Here is a 26,541-nt window from a genome sequence, read left to right as displayed (position 1 = left end):
TAAATTCTGCCTGCCCCACTAGTTTCAGCCTCTTACTCACATCTTGATTAACCCATATCTAATAATCTGTGTAGCACCACGAAGTGGTGCCTTACAGAGAAGATTCTAACGTATGTCCATCTTGGGCCGGAGCTTCATCGCATCTGGCTCAGAGAGGAGAGGCATGGCATCTGTCTAATTTCCCAGCATTCTGTTCTGTCTACTCCACCCACCTATCAAACTATCAAATGGGCCAAGGTAGTTTCTTTATTAACCAATGAAATCAACAGATAGATAGAAGACACACCTACATCACTTCAGAACGGAGATAGACTTTGAGATCAGTGTAACTGGGGCTGGGAAGATGGCCCAGCAGTTAAAGAGCACTTGTTGCAGAGGACCAGGTTCAGTTCCCAGCACCCACATGGTTCAGAACCATCTCTAATTCCAGTTCCAGGGGTTCTGACACCCTCATCTGACCTCTGTGGGTGTCAGACATGTATGTGGTACACATACAGATAAAACACACATACACATTACAAATAAAGTAAAAATACATCTAAATTATTTTATTTTGATACAGGGTCTAATTATGTAGCTCTGGCTATCCTGGAACTCACTAAGTAGACTAAGCTAACCTCAAACTCAGAGATCCATCTGCCTCTGCCCCCTAAGTGCTGAGATTAAAAGCATGCGCCACCACACCCAGCTAAAAAAAAATTTTAAAGATCAATTTGACTCCCAGTTTTGTTAGGCTCTGAAACCTAAGAGACATTGCTTAATCACTCTGAGATGCTGTCCTCATCTCTAGAGAGGGTTGTCAGCACTCCCCTCATAATGTGCTATTTTGGGGATTCCACAGTAACATGCAGAATGCCTAACACAGCACTTGGTGTTTAATATTATTTCTCTGGCCTTTAAAGAATGTCAAAGAGCATTTGGCTGCTTCAACTTGAGACTCTGGCGATAGCTATTTAGAACTGTTATAAAGATGTAAAGTAGCAGACAGCCAGACACCTACTGCAATACTGTGAATGTCTTTTCTACTTCCGCAGGCAAGGACAAAAGCTGTATAGACTGGGGGGAATAGGCATATGTGTAACTGAGAGACCCACCCTGGTGTATGGAGGCCAATTTCACATTAAAAATTAAGGTCATCCTCCTGTCAACCTGGGGTACAGTTTATAGTCCCAGTCCTGAGGCCCAACTGCAGGGGACTCTTCAATAATAAGACACAGTATCTGCCGTGGACAGAACAAATTGCATCTGAGTAAGATTTGACATCTTTCTCAGTGTGTGTATCCCAACCAACCCAACACAGGTCCAGAACCAGATGTCTCTCTTGTCCGGTCTTCTAACATGTACATGTCTTTCCCACAAAGGACCTGTCAAATAGAGTCTGGCTTTCATCCAAGGAAGGCTTGAAAAGGAAGAACGCTGAGTTGAGGAGCAAAGATTGTGGGATGGCAACAAAAAAAGTGAGCCTGGGTAATGGGTATATGATCAAGAGCTAAACCATAACTTCCTGTTTGGAGATGGGCTCATCATCTTGGCTGTAGAGGGACTAGTGGGAGATAGGGCTGAGGGGCAGCACCGTGTGTTCTGGATCACTATCCACCAAGAGATGCTCAAAACGAAACACAAAACCTTCCACCAAGCAGAAGTGCACAGGACAGCACACATGCTGCTCTCCGAGGAGTTCCATCTGGGTAGGTCTGGGACATGGGGCCGGAATCAGTACACTCCCTTGTGACGGCAGTGACAAGAGACCAAAGCACAGTGACCAGCTGGCATTTATTAGTGTAGTTATACTTCATCACTGTGGTAAACGTAAAGGAACCTAAGACTCTTTGTTATCACAAAGAAATAAATAAAGCTTATTTTTAGGAAACCTCTGGGTAGCTGAAATCTAGCAGTAGCACTAGAGAAATCCAGCCCACATAAGAGATGAAGCTGGGTGGAAGGGATGACAGCTACCTAGAAGGAGATTCACTCGCTGCCCCTCCCCCAACTCCTGGCCACAGCTGATCAAGGTTGCAGGTACAAGGAAACCTAATAGGGTAAGGGGCTAGGGCTAACACACTGAGAAATCATGGACTTAGATCTACCAGGGCATGAGCTGAGCGTGATCAGACACACTCTTTCCCCCTCACTCCGAAGAGGTCTAGACAGCAGCTTCTCCAGACCGCTTCCTAGAAATGTGCTCCAGGTGGGCGTGGTCAGAGGTGTCCAAATCAATCTCATACTTGGCTAGGATTTTGAGGATTGGCCTCAGCTTCAGCCACCACTGTTCTTTGGGGATTCGGTGCCTACGGAGAAATGAAATAATGGTGAAGTGATATTATCATACATCAAAAATTCTACCAAAGGCTTCTGGGAAGAAGCTGGGCAAAAAAAAAAAAAAAAAAAAAAAAAAAAAAAAAAGCTGGATTTAGGGCACGAGTACCTACAGTTGTTACTACAAAAAGAAAAGCATTAGAGACAATTAACAGGCTGTGGGAAGTAGGGCTTGGTAGCTAGTAGCAGACAGAGGGCCATTCTAGAATGTCATGACTTACTCAAAATCTGTCTGGTCCTTCAGCTCCGTCACTGGCTGAAAGACCAGGGCCCTCTTACGCATCCCCAGGACACAACCTGAGTCTGGAGTATTGGCAAAGATCCGTCCTGTAATAAAGGATAATCAGTCAGTCTCTCAACTGTGGAGTGAACTTGTGGAGAAGGGGCTCATCCTCCCGCCCCACATACCATTACGGTAGCTCTCTTTGATTTTCCCAGACATCCAATTCATAGCCTTGGCACCCATCTTGGTGGCAAAATTCCTGTCAAAGGGAGTTGGGCTTCCACCCTGAGGGGAAAATCAGAAAACTTGGAGAAAAGGATCCTAATGAAGTACAGAGGTCTAAATACACAGAAAGAATGGCTCCTGGATTAACACGGCATTTTGAGGCAGTGCAGGGATCCACAGTAGCTGGTCCGTATCAAGCACAGGGCAATTAGAACACGGTAATCACACAGCTCCCTCCACTCCATGGTAGTTGGGTCCCACTTCAGTGTCACTGTCTACCGTTTAGCCTGGCAGCCTGGCGGCCACCACGATCACCATTATGGAGATGTCCTTGTCCTCTGTAGCCCAACCCAGCTGTCCCAGGTAGAACCTCAGAATACTCTATCAGTTTTTCTATGAACTAAGAGAAAAGAGGTAGAAAAGGGGAGGAAGGGAAAGAAAGGACACAGGGCTTCACACACACACACACACACACACACATACACACACACACACACGAGTAACGCTCCACCTTCCCTGATATTGGGAATTCTTTGTGGGTAGAGAAACGTTGGTACTAAGAGGCATCAGCTGGGACCATCTGGAACGAGTCAGTGGTAACCATGAAAGAGGCCTTTCTCCTAAGGCCCAGTTAGTAGAGATGGAAGCCTACACTCATTCATCGGGCTCAAGAAAGGTGAAGGTGTCGTGGAAAATCAACAAGGCTCATTCAGCTCGAATTCACTTAGGTGTGTGACCCTGAAAACATTTTCTCTCTAGATCCCATTTTCCTCATTAGAGTCACTGGTTCTCAACTAGAGGTCTCTGGTGGGATATCTGGCCATGTTTAGGGTTGTCTTTGTTGGAACTGAGGGTGCAGGGGAGGTGTGACTGGCTTATAGTACAGAGGCCAGGAGTGCTGTGGAAGACCCTACAGTGCACACAACAGCCACCACAGCAGAGAGCAAACGGTCTCCCAGTGGCAATACCAAGACTGAGGAACTACATCCTAAGCAAAGAGGACGGATCACATCTCTGGAACCTGGTGGTGGTTTGAATAAGAATGGCCCCCGCAGGCTCAGGGAGTGGCACTATTTGAAATGAGAAGAATTAAAAGGTGCGGCCTTTTTGGAAGAGGTGTGGCCTAGTCGGAGGAAGTTTGTCACTGGGGGTGAGCTTTGAGGTTTCAAAAGCCCAGGCCAAGCCTAGTCAGTTCTTTCCCCCCTTTCTCTTTTCTCCCTCCCTCTCTCTCTCTCTGTCTCTCTGTCTGTTTCTCTCTGTCTCTGTCTCTGTCTCTCTCTGTCTCTGTCTGTCTCTGTCTGTCTGTCTCTCTCTGTCTCTGTCTCTCTCTCTCTGTCTCTCTCCTTGCAGACTAGGCTGCAGCTCTCAGCTATTGCAGCAGCACGTGCATGCCTGCTGCCATATGTGCAGCCATGCTCCCTGCTGTTATGATAACAGACTAACCCTCTGAAACTGCAAGCCAGCCCCCAGTTAAAAGCTTTCTTTCATAAGAGTTGCCTTGGGCACTGTGTCTCTTCATAGCAACAGAACAGTGACTAAGACAGGTTGTGTCTAAGATAAAGGTGTTTTCATGTGTGACCTGACCTTGTTCCATGGTGACAGGGAGGCCCCAGCAGACGCTGATGGGAGCCTCTATGGCTGTCGGGGGCTCTGGGTAACTAGTGAAGGCACAACTGGGGTGTCTCGCTACCTGTTGCATGTGGCCAAGCACGTTCTTCCTGCTGTCGAAGATGCCTTTGCCCTCCTCAGAGTACAGGTTGAAAATGAAGTCAGTGGTGTAGTTCTCGTTGCACTTCTCATTCCTGCCAGGGAAGCCAGAAGCCTGAGTCTCCTTCATCCCTGCCCTCTGCTTTCCTGGGCTCTTCTACCTCCTCCCAAGGCTCCTCCACCCCCACGCTCTTCTGTATCAGATTCCTCGGGTGTCCCAACCATAGATCCACACTCACGAGTTCCTTCTGCACTTAGGAACAAACGGCTGATGCGGTACCTTAACACCAGGCCTCTCTTCACCGTCGTCTTCATCTTCTGCACCAGATGCTCCACGTTCGCCTGAAAGAGAAATGGTGAATCCTAAGCTCAGCTGAGACAGACACCCTTGTCCCTCCTCTACATCAAGTCTTTCTAAGAGGGGAGAGGGCATGGGGGAGAGTTGTTGGCAAGCCTGGGTTTGAACTGGGTCTATGTCCCTTAAGAAGTTCAGTGCCCGTAGCACTCAGACCCAAACCGAGACAGGCAGAACTGAGAGAGGGGGCATTAGAGAAGCTTCCGTGACTCACCCTCCCCCACCTCTGTCTTCACAACCTGTGTTTTCACACTTTTAACGTGCTGCTTGCATGTAAAGCAGTGGTTCGGTGTTGGCCATGTGCACCCTCATCTGAGCTCTGAGATGAGCATGAGAACAAGACTTCCACTCTCCGCTCTTGGCGGGGATTGGCTGGGATCCTGAGCTGGGAGTTCCCCCAACCTGCTGCTAAATCTCCACTTTGAAGCATTCTTCTCTACCACTGAACTTAAAACTGGGAAAAATAATGATCATTTGATCTCTCTGTGAAATAAGAGTCCTGGCCTGAGGCGAAGGAAGATTTCCCTCAGAACTGGAATGGCAGCAAGAGAAATCTGGGGGGAAGAGATTTCTCAAGCATTCAAACTACCTGCTCTCTTAAGAGGCTTGAAGTTTTGAAACCCTCTACACCTTTCTCACCTATAACATGAAAGCACTAATAATAATTACATGCCTGTTATGAAGATGAAATACAAACAGCACCAAAGGGCATAGCAGCAGGCTACCTGAGAAAATGCAATCCCCAAATGGTAGCTATGGCCATGTATGTGAGACAGTACTGGAGAACACTTGCAAGGAGCCCTTCTAGTCTTTATGGGGCTAGGCTCATCAGCTCCATCCTCCCCTCTAAACTCTCATAGCACTGGTTACTATAGGAACACTTCGGTAGATAGACTGGAACAGGAGAGACACCTAGAAGGCTCTGGGAGCCATCTACCTGGAGATCGCGGATGGTGAAGGGCTCCTCAAAAATGTAGGCAGCATCAGCCCCAGCTGCTAGTCCTGCCATGGTGGCCAGATAGCCACAGTAGCCACCCATAGTCTCAATGATAAATACCCGACGCTTGGTGCCTGCTGCGGACTGCTTGATCCGGTCACAAGTCTATAAACAGACAACAGGCCACAGAAAGATAGGGTCAGAAGTTGGATCTTTATTCTTACTCAACTTCTTTTATTAATTCAACTCCAGAGCTATAGCCTTCTAGGCCAGTGAGAGCCCTGGACCTCATCAAGGTCCTGCATTCAAAAAAGGAACTACACTGTAGAACTTCTCTCCTGGGAAGAAGGCCAAAGCTATCTTTAATGTTGTTCAGAATAAGGGATATTAAACTGTATAACTTCAGAGGACATAACAAAACAGGCCCTTTGGTAACAATAATGTATTTTTAGGCGAGGAAAATGAATACCAGCACAGATGCCTGGCTGCACAGAGGATTTCCCAAACACTGCTATTTATTTAAAAAAACGAGACTCACTTTCCAAGACCAGAACAATAATCGGGCTAACTGGGATGGGGGTGGGTGGCAGGTGCTCACCGTGCAGATGGTATTTAGTGCTGTGTCAGCCCCGATGCTGAAGTCTGACCCGGGGACGTTATTGGAAACCGTGGCAGGAATGACCACAAACGGGATGCAGAGCTCATCAAACAGCTTCCTGCCCTCCATCAGCTCCAAGCCCCCTGTGTAAGCCTAAAAATAGCAGCAGGAGCAGACATGAGAAAGAAAGGGCAGGCGGAAGGGGAGGAGAGGGGACAGTGGGACACTCACCTCAAAGCCCCCAATGATGACAAGGCCCTGAATGTTAAACTTAGTTATGTTGGCACTGATCTGTTCCAAGTTCTTCTTGGGCAGGGTCCTGGTTGACCAGTGTCAAGGAGCAGGGAGTAGGAAATTGGGGATGAGATAGCAAGATAGAAGGAGAGAAAAGGTAAGAATTAGAAGGTGAGCTGGGTGCAGTGGCGCACACCTTTAATCTGAGCACTTGGGAGGCAGAGGCAGGTAGATCTCTGAGTTCGAGGCCAGCCTGGTCTACTGAGTGAGCTCCAGGACAGGCAGAGCTACACAGAGAAACCCTTTCCCAAAAACAAAACAAACAAACAAGAACTAGAAAGTGCTTTCTTTAGTGTCTGAACCTGCAGCCCATTCTTCCCCACAATCTCACACCATTCTAGAGTACGCAGGGGATCTCTAGTGGTCAGACCCGCTACATGATGAGCAGTTTGGCCTGTCTATCCTCACCGAAGACAGGCTGAGTTTTCAGCACAGTTGATGTAGACCCTAACATGACTGAGTGATGACGACATTCTAAAGAATCTTAAAAGGGTAACTGGGAGAGGGTGCTCCCAAAATACCATTTACCTTTTAGTACCAAGTTTGGAACCACCTTGACCAGTCCAGCCTCCGACGTAGCTCCAGCCAGCTTCTTCAATCTGCAGGGAAGGGCACACAGCTCTACATGGTAGCCAGCGTGCTAGGAAGTCCATGTGTGACCTAGGCCACGGCCTGAGTTCTGACCCTGCAGAGTTCCCCACACTGAATTTCTTCTGCCCTTCTGACTCATCTAGGAATAACAGGCACCTATGATGGTAGACACTGAACTGAGCTCTGGGACAGAGAAATAAATAAGACATGATGTTTGGAAAGGATCGTTCCAGGGTTCCTATCCTTATTACCCTAAATTAACCATGGAGAGAGGCAAAGATGATGGACTGGCCACCCCTACACTGACCCTCCCCGGCCCCATACTGCACGTGTATGCCCTCCCTCCTTTTGTGTTTCCGTACCTGACCTTTGGCCAGACCCTCAAAGCCGTCATGCACAACCAGCACTCGGTTGCCCTGGATAAGGCCGATCCTCACAGTAGAGCGGACCGCAGCATTCATGCCTGCAGCTGGGGCCCCCACGTTCATCACAGCCACTGTGTGCAACCCTCCCTGTTCAGAAGGAAGCAGGGAGAAAGTTAAGAGAGAAACACCCCAGAGGGGAGATCACAAAGAGAAGCCAAACTCTGAGACCCTAAAACATGTGTGACAATATACATCAGTCCCCCGGGGAATGCCAGTGCACAGCCTTCTACCTTATCCCATAGGAGCAAAGTTCTCCATGTAAAACCTTAGTCATCATTACATAACAGACAAAAGGCCTCAGAGAACGATATGTCCCAAAGTGTGGTCCTTGGGCCACTTGGATCCTGATCCACCTGAGGAGCTTCTTGAACACCACATTCCTGTCCGCTGCTCTGCATCTCACTCTGTGCTGAGGGGCGGGCCCAGGAATCTGCATCCTTCATAAGCAACCCAGACAAGTCTGATAAATAATAACACCGTGAACTGCTCTTTCAAGGGAGCAGGCGCTGAGGTAGATCTGGGTGTGATTACACCCACAGGATCAAAGCCCTCACTCCTGCTTCTTCAAGGTGCTTTTGCCCACCCTGAACTGGGTGTGAGTCTTGGGTTCTCTAGCCAGGACAAGGTAAAAACCCAGGACTAGTATCTGGGGTGGCTAACAGAGAATCATCAAATGAGGTCGGGGTTCCAGCACTGAAGAACAGTGGGGGCAAAGATATGGCAAGGCTAAGGTTGTGTGGACTGTAGGTAGCACTTCGTGAAGAGAAACTGAGTGGGCGGGGGGGGGGGGCAGCAAGGGGCCAGTACCTTAGAGACTGGGGGTCTGACGTGAGCTAGAAGCTTGTACACCTCCCAGTTGTTCATGAAGCTCCTAAAAGGAGTACAAAGAGAACAGGATGTCTTCAGGCCACTCCTATGGCAGGCAGCCACAGGAATCCAGGTCAGGAGTTGGGCCTTGCTGAGTTTCCACAGGGTAAACCCTAAGGAACTAACCAGGCAGAGGAGGGAGCAGGAAGAGGATTGCCATCACTTATCAAACACTCCCTGAGGGGTTTTGTCCTAGGTGCTGTGCTCAGCCTATGAAACTGTTCCTTGCTTAGAGACTCACAGAGCCTAGCTGAGGGCCATTTCTAGAAGTAACAGACTAGAGTGAAAGCTCTTTCCAAGGAGAGCACCCCTAGGTGAACTCTTGGGCACCTCACAACTGATTTCCTTGGGGAAGAGACTGTTGCAGACAATAACTAGAAAAGGCGGCTCGTGTTGGGGCCTAGAGTGATACAGACTTCTGGCTTCATTCTGGTATCTGGTTGCTAGAGTTAGTGAATTTCTGGTCACTTTCTTACCGGCCTCTCAGCTTCATGGCTTCATCGAATCTCTTCTCATCCATAGCCTTGGTCACGTCTTTGGTCTAAGGGAGGACACAGCAACAATCACAACTCCAAGGCATAATTCTGCATGACCAAATCTCCTCTGATGGGATCCTGCTCATCTACACCCCACCTTTTCCGTGTCCCCCAAACTATCATAGAAGTATCTTTATTTTCCCTTAATTTTTCTGAGTAATGAGCAGCAAAAGGGGACTAAGTTCTAATTCTGGGCAGAGTAGAGGAGTGCTCACAGGCGAGAGAATCTTCCCCCTGTGCACTCAGGTCCCACCGGCCTTGGGACTACAGAACAATGAAGAGAAAGTCCCCACAATGTGCTGTTCAATGGCTGCCTTCTACCCAGAGCCTGGGCTTCTGGACTCTGGGGATGTAGTCTCAAATATGGCTGCAGGTTATTGGGTTTCTGAAGTCTCAGAGAGAAGCAGGCCCCAGAGTGTGGGAAATTCAGGCACCCCCAACAATCAGGATCCATCCTCTAGTTCAGCAACCAGCCACTGTACTCATATCGTGGCATCAAAGGAGTGGCTGCCCTAGAGAACCCAACATTTTCCAGGTACTGTGTCAGGTGCAGCACAGCATCTCCCAGTCTTTATCAGCCTGGAGGTGAGCAGTGGTCACCCTGGGTTGATTAGAGAAACTTATTTAAGGTAGATGTCATATAGAGATAGGAGGTAACCAGCTAGAAGTTACTAATTAGCATTCCCCAAGTCTCAGTACTGTTAGGAGGATGTGGCATTTGTGTTCCTCCCACATAACTCTGTGATTGGTGCTTATAAAACATTAGAGAGCATGAGGACCTCCATCTTCTGTGGGAGCACAACAGCCGAGGGAACCGATGCTGAGTGGTGGTCACAGCTCTGCAGATGGCAGTCCACTCTTACTCCGCCATCCTGCCTTTCCATCTTTTCCTCTAGTGGAACCACAGAAGTTGATCTCACTCCCCCCCTGAGCTCCCAGGAAAGGGCATAAGACTGCTCAGGCACAGAACTGGGTCAGCACTTACCACTTGGACACACTCCATGAGGGGCAGGCGCACTGCCTGGTTACCAGAGAGGCTCACCACACAGGCTGGGGTGTCTGGGGTCCCCTCCAAAAGTGCCATCACTGCTTCTACACCCATTCTGCTCCCCTGAAGGAGTCCATGGAACAAAGAAGTTTCTTAGGCCTCTCTGTTTGGCTTAGCTAAGAGCCAGGATGCCCAGGGCCCTTTCCAAATCCTAGGACTGAGCTCCACACTGAAAGGCTGCATGCATCTAGGAACCTGCTGTGCTTTACCTCCCTACCCAGATGTCACCAAAGCGTGATGGCTGTCTGCCCTATTGTTATCAGAACCCTAAGGACTGCACTCGGTTCCAGAGAAGCGTGCCCATGACACATGGTGATCAACAGATTATGGGAGGTTAGCAATATTCTCTTCTTACTGAGTAGATAGCCTTTCTTCCAAGTGAAACAGGGTAAGAATGATTAACTGAGTATCTGAGGTTAGATCCCAGTAGCTTCACTGATGCTTAGAGCTCCAAGAGTGATCCTCACAACTAGGGGTGCTCTTGCCTGTCATCATCTTTGTGTATGGGAACAGATGAGGACCACTGTGGCCTAGAGGATAGTGGAGGGACAGCATGGCTAAGGATATAAGCCCCATAGAAGCAAGACAGCAAGGCTGGGGGTTCTAAGGTACAAGAGCCGCAGAATCCTGTGACTTACCAGAATCCGATCAAAGGCTGATGGTGTCCCACCCCGCTGCACATGTCCCAAAACAGTGACCCTGGTGTCATATCCAAGACGCTTTACCACCAGCTAAAAGGACCAAGAAAGGGAAACACAAAGGACCAGGAGGAGATGCAGTGTCAAGACTCAGAAGCCAACAAGGGAATGGTCAAGCATGCTGGGCACAGGGTTTCACACTAACATTCTTGATGTCTTCTGAGGTGATTGGTTTTCCATTCTTGTCGATTGCACCCTCAGCAACAATGATGATGTTGAGCCGAGAACCACGGGTCCTCGTCTGGTCAAGAACACGAGAGACAGCAGTTAATGGAATTAAGCTGATGGGTAGAAAATGTATCACCCATGAAATAGGGTGAGGGCTTTTTCCCCCTAAGGGCAAGATAAAATGTCGATACCTCACTGAGTCGACGACAAAGGTGTTCTTCCCAATCATCATCTGGTGGACATTCAGGAATAAACACCCAATCGGCCCCACAGGAGAGAGAGGTGACAAGGGCCAGGTATCTGAGATGAGAGCCAGAAGCATGGATTAGGAATCTTTATAGTCCACAAACAGTCTCATCACACCAGCAAGATCTCTTAGTCCCCATAGCTGATGGAAGATACGGAGTCCCTGCATTTCATTCTTGAGGCAAATGAGCACTAGGCCTGTCAATGAGATGCTGTCCCTGAAGAACAGTGTCACCTTACTGGCTTCCCAGCTCAGAGACTGCCCATCCTTCCATGTGTGCCTGAGCATGACCCACATGTACATGTAAGCAGGGGAGATGGTGCAGAGGCAGGGAAAGAGAGTCATGTTGTGTGGACTCTCTGGGAAGAGGGAAGGGCCATCTCTAGATCTATGGAGTGCATGGGTCAGGATGGGCATCTTACCCACAGTGGCGGCCCATCACTTCTAACACAAACGTCCTCTGATGGCTGCAAGAAAAAGACAGGATTTACGGTCTGCACGTCCCAGTGGTCAGGACAAAGATGCCATCCCCACCTAAGTTCCTTGGCCTCTGGGAGATGTGTTTATGCTGCTAGCTATCCAGTATGTTTCCTGGAAGATTATGAAGACATGGGAGAAGCAGTTTAGGTTCCTAGGACAGTATGGAGACTCAATTCCAGGAAAGGAGGGGGTCTCAAAAACAGAGAGAAATAGAAAAGTTGCAGAAATGGGACTAGGCTAAATTGAAGTCCTGCAAGATTACCAGGGGTAGATTGGCAGCCAACTGTCTTCCAATTTCCTCCACTGATCCTCTACCTGACCTGTTTACTTCTGAACAGTGGTGCTAATGACATCCACACAGTTGGAGAGAGCAGGTCAGATTGTGAGCTCCCCAAATCTGCCTTACACTGAACCACAACCCTGTAAGACAGTGATTCTCAACCTGTGGGTCATGATCCCCTTGGGGTCGCGTATAAAATACCCTGCTTATCAGATATTTACATTATGGTTCATAACAGTAGCAAAGTTACAGTTTTGAAGTAGCAACGAATTAATTTTATGGTTGGGGGTCACCGCATGAGAACTGCATTAAGGGTCGCAGCGTTAGGAAAGTTGAGAACCACGGACATAAGAGATTGTAGGTACTTGAGACCCCAGAGCAACATGCCTGAAAGACAGCATGGAGAGCGGCAGAAAGGCATCTAGGGGCCAGAGCAACGCCAGATCTCTAGGGGTGAGTCTCAGAAAAAGGTGTTCGAGCCCCCGAAAAGCATTCACAGTGGCTTTTTGTTTTCACTCGTTCTCGCCCGTCCTCTCATCTCCTTCTTTACTGCCTCCCTCCTGGGTGCTTTTACCTCTGAGCAGTGGTGGTGATGGCGTCTACGATCTCTACTATCCGGTGCAGGGCAGAGTCAGTACCGATGGTCATATCAGTGCCACAGAAGTCATTGTCGATTGAGCCAACCAGGCCCACAATGTTCAGGAAGCTAGACTTCGTAGCCTCCTCAGCGGTGATCTTCCCTGTAAGGGGAAGCAAACCAGAGGCCACCAGCTGAGGAATCTTCCACACCCACACAACAGATTACTAGAGAGACTGTAAGCAATGGTTGAAAGGACAAAGATCGTTCGTTTGCATGTGGTTAACATTTTTCTCGAGCAAGAGTTAAGAGTACATACATACCACATGCATGCACACACAGTCACATGGAAAGCAACACTGACGAAAATGTCTTACCATTTTTCTGGAGGTCATTCAACAAGTCACTCCACTCTGAACGGAAAGTGTCAGCCCCAGTGAGGCTGCCATCACCTCCGATGACACAAAGATTGGTGATTCCCCGCTTCACCAAGTTGTGCGCAGCCCGGAGTCGTCCTTCTCGCTCCCGAAAGTCTTTGCATCGGGCACTGCCAATCACTGTGCCTCCCTTTATGGGAGAGGGTAGAATTCAGGTCTTCAGATGGCACAGCCAATTTTGAGTTCAACATGCTAATATTTCCCCATTCAACCCAATGACAGACCAGCATAACCACTCCACTCCCTTAAGTTTCCTGGCATGCCTAAGTCACTTGTCCCTTACAAAGGAAAAGAAGATGATGCTGGATGTCATAGTGTCATCCCCATATTCTGCCATACTTAGTAAACTACTAAGATAACTATTTCACTGGAGATTTTATCATCAAAATGATTGTTTTCAAGAGTAAGAGAATTTGTATATGCATTAGCTTCTATTCCAGATTTATCTCTTTACCTCCGTCTTTCACGCTGACTTCTGTCTGGATTTTCCTTAGTGTCTGGCATGACTGGATTACATCCAGACTATTTTAAGGAATTCAAACCCAGTATGCTTGTAGTAACTCTCTAACACACTAAAATTCTATCTAAGATCACTTAGACAATTGGTCAATTGGTTCCTTGGGATCTATGGTGTTTGTAGCACAGGCCACAGTATCCAGGTATTCACAGGGGCGGGGACTACTCTGTATGTAGCAAGTCTTGATTTCCCAAGAACTTATAGATACTCCAAGTAGATTCAATAGTTTTCATAAACAGTAGATGCTCCTGGCATCCATGGCTCTGGGGTATTAGTAGAGGATACTTATTTATTCTTAGGCCACTCTGTGGTGGGCACCATTGCCTGTATGGAAAATTCACTAGATCACTACATATTAAGTGGCTTCCCATGGAATTTTTAGAGGATGCAGGTAAAAAATGGGATATAGCTGTGATTTGTAAATTTCTTACTAGATAAGTTATGGTTCTAAGCTAGCGCCGAGTGGACACATCTTAAAGAACTTGAACAACACTGGATAATCATAGAGGGCTGTAGATAGGGAAAACCAATTTCCCTAGGATTCTTTGAGATGCTGCAAGACGGTCTCAATTCCCTTTCTCCTTTAAATAGTCCTGTTTCAGGCCGTCACATCTCTATCACGAGGACTGGCCGAGTTCAAGTTTGTTGGCCTCGGTCCTCTAAGGTTATTTTCAGGGCCAGACTTTTCCCGTGACCCCAGAGTGCTTATGATGTGTCAGTTGCAAAAGTCTTGCTATGACCTTTTGATAAAGGGCAAGTCATCCTGGAACCACCCCGTCAGTCACTGCAAGAAGCCAGGATGGTGTTTTCAAATGCAAAGGGTAAAGGGCAAATGTAAGCCTCTTCTGTCACTGAAACCCTTCACACTGAACCAAGTGGCAGGGAATCTGGGACACCAGAGTGGGATGAGACGAGGGCAGTACAAGCAGACACGAGTTCTCTGGGACATACCAGCTGAAGCATCATGGAAACGCTCTCCCAGGTGGCCTCCCTGATGTGCTCACCACCATCCACCAGGCCTTGGTAACCCTGAAGGGAGCAGTAGATCCAGTAAGTCTCCATTAAGCTCCCTCTAGATGGCCAAAACTAAGACAGCTCCCCTAGAAAGAGGTTCAAGCTACACCCTCCCAATAGTGACCCCTGGATGCTCGTGAGAATGTTATATTTAGTAGATCAGTCCCAGAAGGGACATGTCAACTTTTTTGGATGTTCTAGTTTCTCCCATTCTTTTCTTTTCTTTGAGACAGGGTCTCACTGTATGGCTCTAGATGACCTAGAACTCACTACACAGGCTGGCCTCCAGCTCACAGATATCCACCTGCCTCTGACTCCAGAGTACTGGGATCAAAGGCATATGTCACCATGCTTGGCCACCTCCTACTCTTGAAGTATCATCTTAATTCCTTTTTATCCCCTCATGCTATTTCCTCCAAGATGTTTCCCAGGAGAACTAGAAGGTAGCTGGTTTTGATAACCTAAGGGGAAAGGAGGGTGAAAGAAGGGAGGAAAGAAACAGGACTTATTATAAAACTACCAAAGTTGGCACAAGGGCAAACTATAAGGAAAGGATGGGCAAAGCATGAGAGGAACTGAGCAAAGGCAGCCAAGGAGGAGTCAGAACCTCAGAAAGCTGGGAAAATTCAGAAACACAGCGGCACCCTGCCTCTCTGGGGCTCTACCCTTAGTTACAGTAAACTTGCTGGGAAAGACATCCCATCTCAGTTCTATCTCCATGAGTTTCTTCTTTTAAATTCAGTAGGCAATGTGAGGAACCAGTTTGCAGAAATCAGAAGTGGGAAGGAATGACTCAGGGAGACAGAGCAAAGGGATAAAACCAGCATTGCAACTAGGAGGTGGGGATAAGAAGGTGGAAAGCGGGTGGGAGGCAGATTAGGCAGAGAACAAAGTAAGAACCAACCTCATGGACAAAGAAGACACGGGCCCCCGTAAAGATACCAACTCGAACCACAGCCCTGACAGCAGCATTCATACCTGTGAGGAGGGGAGGAGAAATCAGGGACAGGTCACTCGGAAGAAGCACAGTCCTGGAACGCATAGCAGTTCCATCTGGCTAAAGACTGGAGTCAGTCCTGTGAGTTCAGACCCCTCTCACCCGAGTCTTCTGCTCTCCCCAGTCTCAGTGGCTGCATCCAATGCTAATGGAGCTCCAGATACCCCATCCACTTCCCCTCCAGTCCCTCAACCTTGACCTTCCCAACTTTGGCCTGCAAGGGCGTCCTGAGAATAACAACAGTGCTAAAGCAAGCGCTTTCTCAAATGTGTTTTAGATACCACGAGACTTGGTCAGAGATTGAGATTGTCTCTCTAACCTGGAAATTCCTCCGTTTCACAGATCTCAATATGGAAGGTCAAAGGTGTCAGGGTCACAAAGCCAACACCCCACAAAGTTCAGGTTTGAACCCAAGTCCTCCGTGCCCACGAGCCTCCACGGTTTCCCTTGCTTTCTGCACTGAATAGACATCCAGCTTTAGGACACTGTTCACAGCTTTAGGACACTTTTCTATGGCTAAGTGATCTGACAGAATGCAGTCTGTTTCTAAATATGTTTATTATTGGATAGCGGATTCTTTCAGGACACACACACACACACACAGAGCCACCATTTGAGCTGTCTACATCGCTACGTGTGACCCACAGTTGTGATTCTCCAGCTCTCTCAGTGCCAGGAACTATGTGTGCAGAACTGGTGAGGCATGCACGCCCCTCTCCACCGTCCTACTGTGTAACCTCACCATCCTACCGTGTAACCTCACCGTGTAACCTCACCGTCCTACCGTGTAACCTCACCGTGTAACCTCACCGTCCTACCGTGTAACCTCACCGTCCTACCGTGTAACCTCACCGTCCTACCGTGTAACCTCACCGTCCTACCGTGTAACCTCACCGTCCTACCGTGTAACCTCACCGTCCTATCGTGTAACCTCACCGTCCTACCGTGTAACCTCACCATGTAACCTCACCATCCTACCGTGTAACCTCACCAGGAGTCACGGTGATGCTTGCATATCTCAGAGACAGAATAACCAGCTTCTAAAACTGCTGTAGCCACCCTCTCTCAGATATTTTAGTTTCAATATAAAATGTATCATATGATTCTTAAATACTAAGCCCGCAAACACTCGGGAAACCACGACTCTTGGAGCCTGTGAAGCACCAAACTGAAAACTATTGCAAACTATTGAACAATCCAGAGCACTTAGAATAAAATAAGAATAAGTTCTCCTTTTCTTTCTTTTCCTCTCTTCCACCCACTACTTGCAGGTCGGCATAACATCTATTATATAGTTATCAGGTCTAAATCGGATTGCAGCTCCATTCAGCCTTGAACAAAGATTAACAGAACGCACATCATGGTCCTGACATGGTGCTGAGTGCTGAGGTACAGCAGTGAACAATAAAGTCTAGGAATTACTGTCTCGTGACGTAAAAGCTTACAGTGTGGTGAAATGATCCCTGAGGGAAGGGACTGTAAAAGCACAATATGAACAGGACCATCTAAGCTTGTCAGGAGTGCTCAAAAATATAGCATTTGTCCTGAAACCGAGAATGCGACTTCCGGTCCTTTCTGTCAGACAGACGATTGAGGAAGACCCGTCTAGGCAGGGAAAATTGCAGAAAGGTGAGGGCCAAGAAATAACTTCAGGTGATTTGGGATTATAGAGTGAAAAGCAGAATGGGAAGTGATGAGAGATAGCACTACAGGTGGGGAGGTGCCCGCATGCCATCTGAAGAAGTCCGAATTTTATTCCATAGGTCTGGGTTTAACTGGGGATCTATGGATGTGTGATCAGTTTCAGCAAATCCATAAACCTCATAAAACTACATGAGAGTTTTGTGATCTTAACATCTTTTCTGGGAGAAGGTCCATATCATGCATGATCCTTAAAGGGATTTTTAACTCATCTCATGCACAAAAATAGTTACAGAGAATCAAGAATCTCTAGGAATTTTGAGAGTTAAGGGACATGATAAGATTTGCATTGTGACTCAGAAGGGCTCTGGCAGCAGGGTGACAAGCAGCTGGTTAGAGGGGTCACTGGGAAAGGGGGCCTTCTGGCACCCCAGATAAGACATGAGGAGGCCTCGCTGTAGAGAGGCCTGTGGGGCAAAGGAGATAGTGGAAGAAGACACTCAGAGAACAAAGAAAGGGACTTGGATCCAATAGGCAAGGTGATTAGATTTCACACCCCGAAGAGAGAGGTGCCCCCTTCGGATGTAGTAAGGGGCAAACTGAAGTGCCATTAACTGGTCATTTAACTGGCATGCTTGGTTTGGGAGGGTAGGGGTAGGGGACAATGCGTTCACATTAGGATGGGTTGAATTTAAAGTCCTTGTGGGACATGCACACCAACTTGGAAGGGAAAACATATATGATTAGAGAGGCAAAGGACAAGGAGCTGAACTCTGAGGAGAAGTGACTGTGGTTACTAATAAACTAGGAAGAGAGATACAAGAAGAAGCAGGGCTTAGCAATGTCTTAGAAGCCAAAGGAACCATTTCAAAGAGGTTTCAAATGCATCTAACAACGCACCTAAGATAAAGAGCGAAAGGTTGGGCTTGTCAGCAGAGGCACCTATGAGCACAGCTTACTCATGACATCACTTAGGCACAGTCCCAAGAACTCTAGAAGTCTACGTTCATATATTTAGTTGGAATGATCTGGAACAACAAACTTCTGCACAGGGAGAGAGACTTCTCAGAGGCCTGAGGAGACCCAGTGTGTGTGAAGGGAGCATCAGAGTCGGGGCAGAGTCCTCAAAACCCCAGGACAGATGAATAAAGCCTGTTCAAAACAATCGTTGCAGAGGGGGAAACTGCTGCTTATTTCCCAGGCCGTTGCACAGCTTACGGGGTTCTTTACTGATCTGGAGCTCTGGACTGTACACTGAGAATCTGAGGACATGAAGAGCTGTCATTCTGAAATGTCACAGTAGAGGTTTCTTTCTGACCCCAAGCTGAGAAAGGCGTGAGGGGCACAATTAAAGAAAAATAAATGACCCAAAAGGTCTTCCCTGTTAAGCAAGCACTACTTGGTAGGAATATCCAAATCTTTGGGAAGAAGAAAAACCCCACGGTAAGGAAAGCCAGCTTTCTCCTCTCTTCCCTCCTGCTTTCTGAGCTCAGCCCTGCCAATCTGCGGAGACCACCTGTCTCTCTTCTACACTGACCGAGTGTTTCCTCATCATTTTTGGATCCCTTTGTTCTCCTGCACTCTAACCCTAGCTGCCTAAAAACACTGGACTGGGAAGCACAGTTTAAACACAGAGTCCCCAGAGTCTTCGGTCTCTTCTATCCAACCTCACTGCTTAGCCTAGTCTGGCCCTAGGCCAGTCTTGGCCCGACTTTTCTGAGCTGTTCCATGTTTCCCTAAATAACCTTCTATGAGCAGCTGCATGACTTATTAGAAGCAAGATGAAGGATAAGATTACAGGGAGCATGTAAGAGATATTCTAGGGACAAGCAGGAGGGGCTCTGAAGAACGTAGGTCTGCAATCTGAAGCAGCCAGTGCTGTCTCTGGAGAAGATCCTTAAGGAGGAAGAGCTGGGTCTTGTGTCTCTACAAGACTAGGTAGAAAATAGAAGCTAATAAAAAAACTTGCTATATTGAGGATGACCTTGCATTTCTGATCTTCTTGCCTCCACCTCCCAACTGGGCTTCCAGATGTACACCACCACGAGCAGTAGACACGGTATCTCATGCACCTAGACAGGCTCTCTACCAACTGAGCTTCGTCTTCAACCTGATCACAAGGGTTTGGGAAGGTGGTACTGACAGGTTTCTTCCTGAGCTTTGGAAACGGTAAAAATTATGACAAAGGTTTGTTATATGTGAATTATACTCTCTAGTGGATGGATACTAAAATATTATAAACCCTATGATAAGTATCCGGAGAGGTAATAGAATCCCAGCCCTGTACTCCTTTAAAAATAGGATATGTACGCATTTGGAGCCATGGCCTGGAGACAGCCGGCTAGAACAGATGGCCGAGGTCCTTTCCAAGACAGGATAGGCCAATGTCAGGAGGCTCAATGAGGTATGGATCAGTGGGGCTGTGGCCTTTTGGGGTTGGAAAAGGAGTACGATTTAGTATTTATTCCATTCATCCCAACATTCTAGATTCTTGACTTTTGAGCTCAAGACATCTAATTCATGATCATATTCCTACTTCAAGATACTGACTTTGCTGAGCTCGAAGAATGGCAGCTGTGGCCTCCGTGGGTTTTACAGAGTTCAGTCTTGCTTTACCGTGATGCCTGCAGCCCCTTGGGAAAAGCAGCATTCCTATTCTGTTCTCCCGGGAGGCCATGCTGTCTCTGGGAAAGCTACCGCTGTACTGGGACTTCAGCTAGGATCTCTCAGCAGTATTTCAGACTTCGGTTCTGGTTTCTTGTCTCCCTAGAAGGTCATTTTCTATCTCTCTTGATCCCTTCTGACATGTACCTATCAGATTATAGATTCACATTGTAACTACCAGAAAGTCCCAGAGGCTTGGGCTCTCTTTTTTTCTTCTCACCTCTCCTTCTTCTCCCCATTCCCTTCTCTCAACCCTCTCTTTCCCTCTTCTTTTTAAAGAAGGTCCTTTTCTCTCATTCTTTTCATATGGTCTCATGGGTTTTTCAGCTTTTCTCTCTTCCCAACCTACCCATCTAAGTACATAGGCCACAGGATCACCACTGAAAAGTGTGTCGAAGATCACAGTACTGACATGGAATTCTATCAATAGAAAAGCAGCAGAAGTTGGGTTAGTGGCATCTCCAGCCACCACCAGGGTTCTGTATTCCTAGTCTGATCATTCAGGCCTCTGTGCCATGTCCTCCTCCCTCAGGCTCTTCATGATTAATTCTGATTTGTTACATAATTATAATCAATAAATGTGTTTAAATTTTGAAAGTCTGATCTTCAACGTACACTTTTCAGTGCTGATCCTGTGTCCTCCGTACTTAGATGGGTGAGTTAGGAAAAGAGACAAGCTGAAAAAAAAACCCACAAGACCATATGAAATTTTGAAATGTGCTAATAAAAAAATACCATGACCCAGGGTTTGAGAAGATAACTCAGCCAGTCAGCTCAGATCCCAGCACCCATGAAAAGTTGGACGCAGTAGCAGGCATCTATAAACCCGATGCTGGAAGCGGAAAGACAGGTGGGTCCCCGGAGCTGGCTGGCCAATGTGCACCAGCATGCGGGGCATGCTTATATAATCAATGGGAGACCCTGTCTCCAAAATCAGTAAATAAATAACTAAGTAAATAAATAAGGTGGAGAGACTGAGGAAGACATCCAGCATTGACCTCTAGCCTCCACATACGTATGCGCATGCACACACACACACACACACACACACACACACACACACACAGAAAAATACCATGAGAGCAAATATCATAGTTTTCATAGATGCATCCTCAGCACCCACCACTCTGTTTGATCACAAAAAGTGCTCAATAATTTGTTTTCTTTATTAGCCATCCACTTCCTGAATGTGTGCTATGGCCAGCCACTCTTCTAGGCACCATAATTGAATAAAAGGATCCGTTTGTTGGTGTTTTTGTTAAAAGCATTTTTGTTGTGAAGCATTTCCCAATTATTCTCACCAGGATTTACCATATCCAACATGGCCAGTGCACACTTGTATTCGTGTGCCTGAGTAAGAACCCAGAGATACAAAGAATCTCTCTCAAGAGAAGTCAGCTTCTGCACAATAGGGCTCTGCACAAAGTGAGTGCTTAGTCCTCAGTACTAAGTCACCGAGTACCCTAGGGCCAGAAGCACCAGAGGAAACCTGTTAACTCTTCAAAGAGATTATTCTCCACAGTGTACCATCAGCTCAAATATATGAAAAAAATGAAAGTGGGAATTGTTTTGTTCTTGAAACATGTTCCATCTCTCCCACCTAATCTTTTCCGCATACTTTATTTGTATGGCCTCTTAGACTCTATTCAGAGAAAGGTTCTCTCTGTTTCCTACCCCTCCTGCCCCACTGGGTCTGTAGGATTAACTGATGTTCTTCCCACTTGTTAAAGGACCAGAAGGGAGGAAGCAGGGCGACAGAGCACTGGCTGAAGTTGGTGAGTGCAGACATTCCCCAGGGGAAAAACCTGAGGATCCAGCTGGGTTACCCAATACCAACTCCAAGTCTCTTCCCTTTCCCAATCTCCCAAGTTCTTGAAATCTATTGCTTTCTCAAAAATCTTACCTCAAATTCTCTCCAATGCTGCTCAAGGACCAAGAGAATTAATATACAGAGAAGTTGGATAGAAATTCTACGAAAGTTCGGGTCAACAGTAGCAGAGCAAACGATACCTAAATTCACTTAGAGGTCCGTGTTAGAACTTCTAGGAAAACCCGATCCCATGTGAACCTACATGAGAATAGTTCTAGTCTACAGACTGAGGGAGTCAAGAAACTCACGAATGACAGCAACCTTGTTTCTGTCCCCTTTCACTTACCTTGGGCATCTCCACCAGAGGTTAACACGGCGATGGCCTTGCCGATCCCCAGCGTTTTGGCTGCATGATGCTCTTCATGGGTCATGATCCACTCTACAATTCAAGACAATGGTCAGTTAAGATGTGATGGATCGAGGTGCAGCTTGCTCAAGAAGTGTCTGTCTTAGACTGGCTAGAGCCACCCAGTTAGACTCTCACACTAAAGCTGGGCTCTGCAGCCACAGAGCTTTGGAAGTCTTCCAGAGTAGAGCTGCACCCTCTCAGAGTGACAAGCTAAAGTGTCAGAGTAATCTAGACCACGGCTACATAAGTCCTGATTTATCCTTCCCTGCCCCCTCCCACCCCAATTGGAACCTGTCTTCAAAACAGGCTAAGGTCGAGAGGAAAGGACACTTAACCAGAAAGAAAGGAGGAAGCAAGAGGAAATCTGAGTGCATCCTTTTAATGAAGGGAGGAGGTGCTGCAGAGGGCATAAATCAGGTGAGGTTTGGGCACTGACAGAGAACCAGCAATGAGGAAGCAAACAGTCAGGTGCAGGCTGGCTTCTGGCTCAGAGTAGAGTGAGCAAGGATGGGTGACAAGGAGCTAGAACTAAAGTTTGAGGTTATAAAGGAAGGCACATGAGAGCCAGACAAATTAATGATGTCAATCTTAGGAATGGTTAGGGTCTTTCTACAGTTCTACCCATTCCTCTCAGGCTTTCTAAGAAGCAGCTGAATCCTTTGTCTTTGGGCTTTGCCCCTAACATTATATGCTATCAAATGGAAGGGTAACAAAAGTTCTGCTCCACACAGATACACATGCACACACACACACCAATATTGTGAGACCTTTATATAGCCATTTATAGAAGATTGTGTGTGTGTGTGTGTGTGTGTGTGTACATCTTTAAATATAAAATACAAAGCATACTTTTTTGATTTTTTGAGACAGGGTTTCTCTGTAGCTTCTCACTACCCACTACCCGTGGATCCTCTGGCCCAGTGCCATCTGAGCATTACTTTGCTAGTCCAGACTTTGGTGTCTGAACACACTGCATCCTTTGGCAGGCTAACCTGTCCCTTTCCATCCATCCATCCATCCACCCATCCATCTGTCCATCTGTCCATCCGTCCATCCGTCCATCCATCCGTCCGCCCGTCCATCTGTCCATCTGTCCATCCATCTGTCCATCCATCCACCCATCCGTCCATCTATCCACCCATCCATCCATCCACCCACCCATCCGTCCATACATCCATCCATCCATCCATCCATCCATCCACCCACTCATCCATCCACTCATCAACCCACCCATCCATCCGTCCACCCGTCCATCCATCTGTCCATCCATCCACCCATCCGTCCATCCACCCACCCATCCATCCACCCACCCACCCATCCGTCCATCCATCCATCCATCCACCCACTCATCCATCCACTCATCAACCCACCCATCCATCTGTCTGCCCGTCCATCCATCCATCCATCCATCCACCCACTCATCCATCCACCCACTCACCCATCCACCTACCCATCCACCCACCCATCCATCCACTCACCCACCCATTCAACCAACCAACCATACATACATACATACCTCACTCTATCATTTAAAGCCACACCTCCTTACCCTTATTAACCTATTAAATCTTTACTAGCCATCAAAAGTCCAGAAAGCCTTCTTTTTGAATCTTCTACAAGTTACATATTATTTGGAAATAATAATTCATTTAGCATTCAAATACAACTTTATTGACATTTTAATTGCTTTTTATACACTAATAAGAGGGCTAGACTAGATGAAGGGTTAGCAAACTACAGCCTGGAGGACAAATCTAGCCATTTTCACTTATTTCTATGAAGGGTCCTTACATTTTAAATGGTTACAAAAATATTTTATGACAGGAAAAAGAATTAATATTCAAATCCCCATATAGCTGGGTACTTGCCTGTAGTTCCAGCTATCCCAATCCGATAGAACTCAAGAGTTCAAGACCAACCTGGCAACCTATCACAACCCTGTCTCAGAGAGGGAAAAAGGAAAAGTGTGTTCACGCTCTCCGTGATCAAACACTGTGCAGGGTCTACAGTAGATCTGATGGTGTGCGAAGCCTAAAGTACCCTGTGTCCTTCTAGTAAAGCTTCCTGACTGCAAACCACTAGATTGTGTTATTGTTAAATGCACTTTCTCTAACTAGGCTGAAAATTCCTCCAAGGCAGGGAGTATGTTTACTTCTAAAACTACTTCCAGTGCTAGACAGATGACCCAGAAGTTCTGAGCACTGACTGCTCTTCCAAAGCCCTGGGTTCAATTCCCAGCACCCACATGGCAGCTCACAACTGTCTGTAACTCATCCCCAGTAGACACCATCTTCCAGCCTCCACAAGCATGAGGCACACATGTGGTGCACAGACATTCAGACAAAACGCTTATAAACAAAACAAGAACAAAAGCCCAGTTCCAATCCTGCCCATTGAAGTGTGTGCACACAGGGGAGCTCAGTGACACTTGCTGTGAAGCATCTGTGAACTGATAGACCACAAATACATGAAGAGTGGGCTTGGGAATGGATACACCTCCAAATTCCACTTCTAAAGCCTCAGAGCTGGGAATATAACACAGTGTGCAGTATTGGCAATTGGATTGCAGGCATCACAAGTTAGAAAGAAAGAAAGAAAAGAAGGAAGGAAAGAAGGAAGGAAGGAAGGGAGGGAGGGAGGGAGGGAGGGAGGGAGGGAGGGAGGAAGGAAGGAAGGAAGGAAGGAAATGGGAAATGGAATCAGTCTAGATGGCCATCAACAGATGAATGGGTAATAGAAATGTGGTACATATACATAATGGAATTTTACTCAGCTATAAAAAAAACGAAATTAGAGGCTGGGCGGTGGTGGTGCATGTCTTTAATCCCAGCACTTGGGGGGCAGAGGCAGGCAGTCTCTGTGAGTTCAAGGCCAACCTGGTCTACAAGAGCTAGTTCCAGGGCAGGCTCCAAAAAGCTACAGCGAAACCCTGTCTCAAAACAAAAACAAAAACAAAATAAAAAGGCAGAAAAAACTAAATTAAATTATTAAATTTTCAGGAAAATAGATGGATCTGCAAAGAGTAATTTTTTTTTTTTTTTTTTTTTTTTTTTTTGGTTTTTCGAGACAGGGTTTCTCTGCAGCTTTTTTAGAGCCTGGCCTGGAACTAGCTCTTGTAGACCAGGCTGGCCTCGAACTCACAGAGATCTGCCTGCCTCTGCCTCCCGAGTGCTGGGATTAAAGGCGTGCGCCACCACCGCCCGGCTTGCAAAGAGTAATATTAAGTGAGGTGACCCAAGCTCAGAAAGACAAAATCTGCATGTTCTCTCTCATATGCAGATCCTGTCTTGTAAGGTGTATATCCAAGAACAGGAGGAGTAGGGCTGAGTAAGGCCTAGAACATTAGAAAGGAGTCCAAGAGAGTGAGAAAATAGGTAATGAAGGATGGGAGTCCATGGAACATGAAAAGAGAGATCAGGGTACAGGGTGGTGAGGAGATAAGGGGAAAGAGAATCTACTAAAACACATTTTGTTCTAAAATGTCATAGTGATATCTAATAGCTTGTGTGCTACTTTTAAATTTAAAAAAAAAAAACACTCAGGCACACCCAGGACTTAGAAGGTAACAAACTGGGAAAGCAACATATAACTAGAATGTGACTGTCTCAATTTCTGTTTTTCTTGAGAAAGACTACATGATTGGAGGAATAGAAACCCAAAATTTTGGGAAAGAAAGAAATAGACATCTGACTATGCTGATCTTTAAAACCTCAAGTTTTCTCTTCTCTTTCCCTCCTGGAGTTCATCACCTGTAGAAGCCCCTGGGTGCCTTGATGTCATAGTTCCAGTGGGAGGGGGAGAGAGTTCACCCTACCATGCCTGGGTGCTGACCTGTAAACAGCAGCTCACCTTCTAATCTGTATGTCAAGAGGCACAGGAGATAAAAATGCATGCAATTCGTATACCCGCAACCTATAAGGGTCCACAGTGACTCGCATACGGACAGAGTCACGGATACTAAATATAACTATACAGAATCGTGTGTGTGTGTGTGTGTGTGTGTGTGTGTGTGTGTGTGTAAGCACGCAGGAGGCAGGAACGCAGCATCATAGGTGCACCAATTTGAACTGGATGTGTGCCAGGGGAGGGGTCGGGCAGCCAAGTGCAACACAGCCGAGCACCCCCACCATGCATCTGGGACCTGAGTCTACAAATGCTGGGAGGGTAACCGAGGGGCTCGGCTGCTTCACGCGTCCCCAGCTCCCATCCCCCTCTCGCCTGCGATTTCGGATGCCTTGTCACGTCTGGCCCTCTGTTCCTTTCTATCCTCCCCACCGACTGTTCCCAGCACGTTCGCTCCCACCTCACTCTTGGCTTCGCCCCTCGCTCTCCACCCAAGGCCTCCCTCTTGCCTGGTAGTTTTAGCTCTCCTCCGCCGCCGCTTTCTTGCAGATTGTCCTTGGGGAAAGGAGGAGGGGAGTTAGGCGAACACGGGGAGGAGCCAGGTGGAGGCAGCCGCGGGAGGAGGGGAGACTTCCAA

At 47.2% G+C, this 26,541-nt stretch overlaps 1 protein-coding gene across 2 annotated transcripts; it reads right to left on the bottom strand.

Moving 5' to 3' along the window:
• Positions 1-1,754: 1,754 nt before the first annotated feature.
• On the bottom strand, positions 1,755-26,541 carry Pfkm (phosphofructokinase, muscle). Of its 2 annotated transcripts, none has more exons than XM_038341770.1 (23): positions 26,414-26,541; positions 21,999-22,091; positions 15,445-15,518; positions 14,478-14,555; positions 12,950-13,139; positions 12,570-12,735; positions 11,658-11,702; positions 11,180-11,288; positions 10,966-11,061; positions 10,761-10,853; positions 10,060-10,185; positions 9,015-9,079; positions 8,479-8,542; positions 7,609-7,758; positions 7,184-7,254; positions 6,593-6,680; positions 6,362-6,514; positions 5,764-5,928; positions 4,752-4,813; positions 4,455-4,566; positions 2,725-2,824; positions 2,538-2,643; positions 1,755-2,288 (listed from the first exon to the last, which is right to left on the bottom strand). In XM_038341770.1, exons 2-23 carry the CDS (start codon positions 22,081-22,083, stop codon positions 2,144-2,146), a joined length of 2,343 nt encoding a protein of 780 aa, XP_038197698.1. In that variant the 5' UTR covers positions 22,084-22,091; positions 26,414-26,541; the 3' UTR covers positions 1,755-2,143. The 2 variants fall into 2 exon arrangements, with proteins under 2 accessions (XP_038197698.1, XP_038197699.1); XM_038341771.1 differs by having other exon boundaries at positions 26,365-26,460.

Source organism: Arvicola amphibius, chromosome 9 (genome assembly GCF_903992535.2).
Source record: "Arvicola amphibius chromosome 9, mArvAmp1.2, whole genome shotgun sequence".
Taxonomy (NCBI): Eukaryota; Metazoa; Chordata; class Mammalia; order Rodentia; family Cricetidae; genus Arvicola; species Arvicola amphibius.
Note: the sequence above shows the minus strand (reverse complement) of the source record. Positions and strands in the feature narration are given on the sequence as shown.

Excerpts from the sequence above, each read along its gene's own strand:
- Pfkm (XM_038341770.1), bottom strand. The coding sequence starts at position 22,083 with ATGACCCATGAAGAGCATCATGCAGCCAAAACGCTGGGGATCGGCAAG. Across the intron at positions 13,140-14,477 it reads TTTCCATGATGCTTCAGCTG|GGAGGCACAGTGATTGGCAG; the intron begins GTATGTCCCAGA and ends TCTCCCATAAAG. Across the intron at positions 9,080-10,059 it reads TCATGGAGTGTGTCCAAGTG|ACCAAAGACGTGACCAAGGC; the intron begins GTAAGTGCTGAC and ends GTCCTCCCTTAG.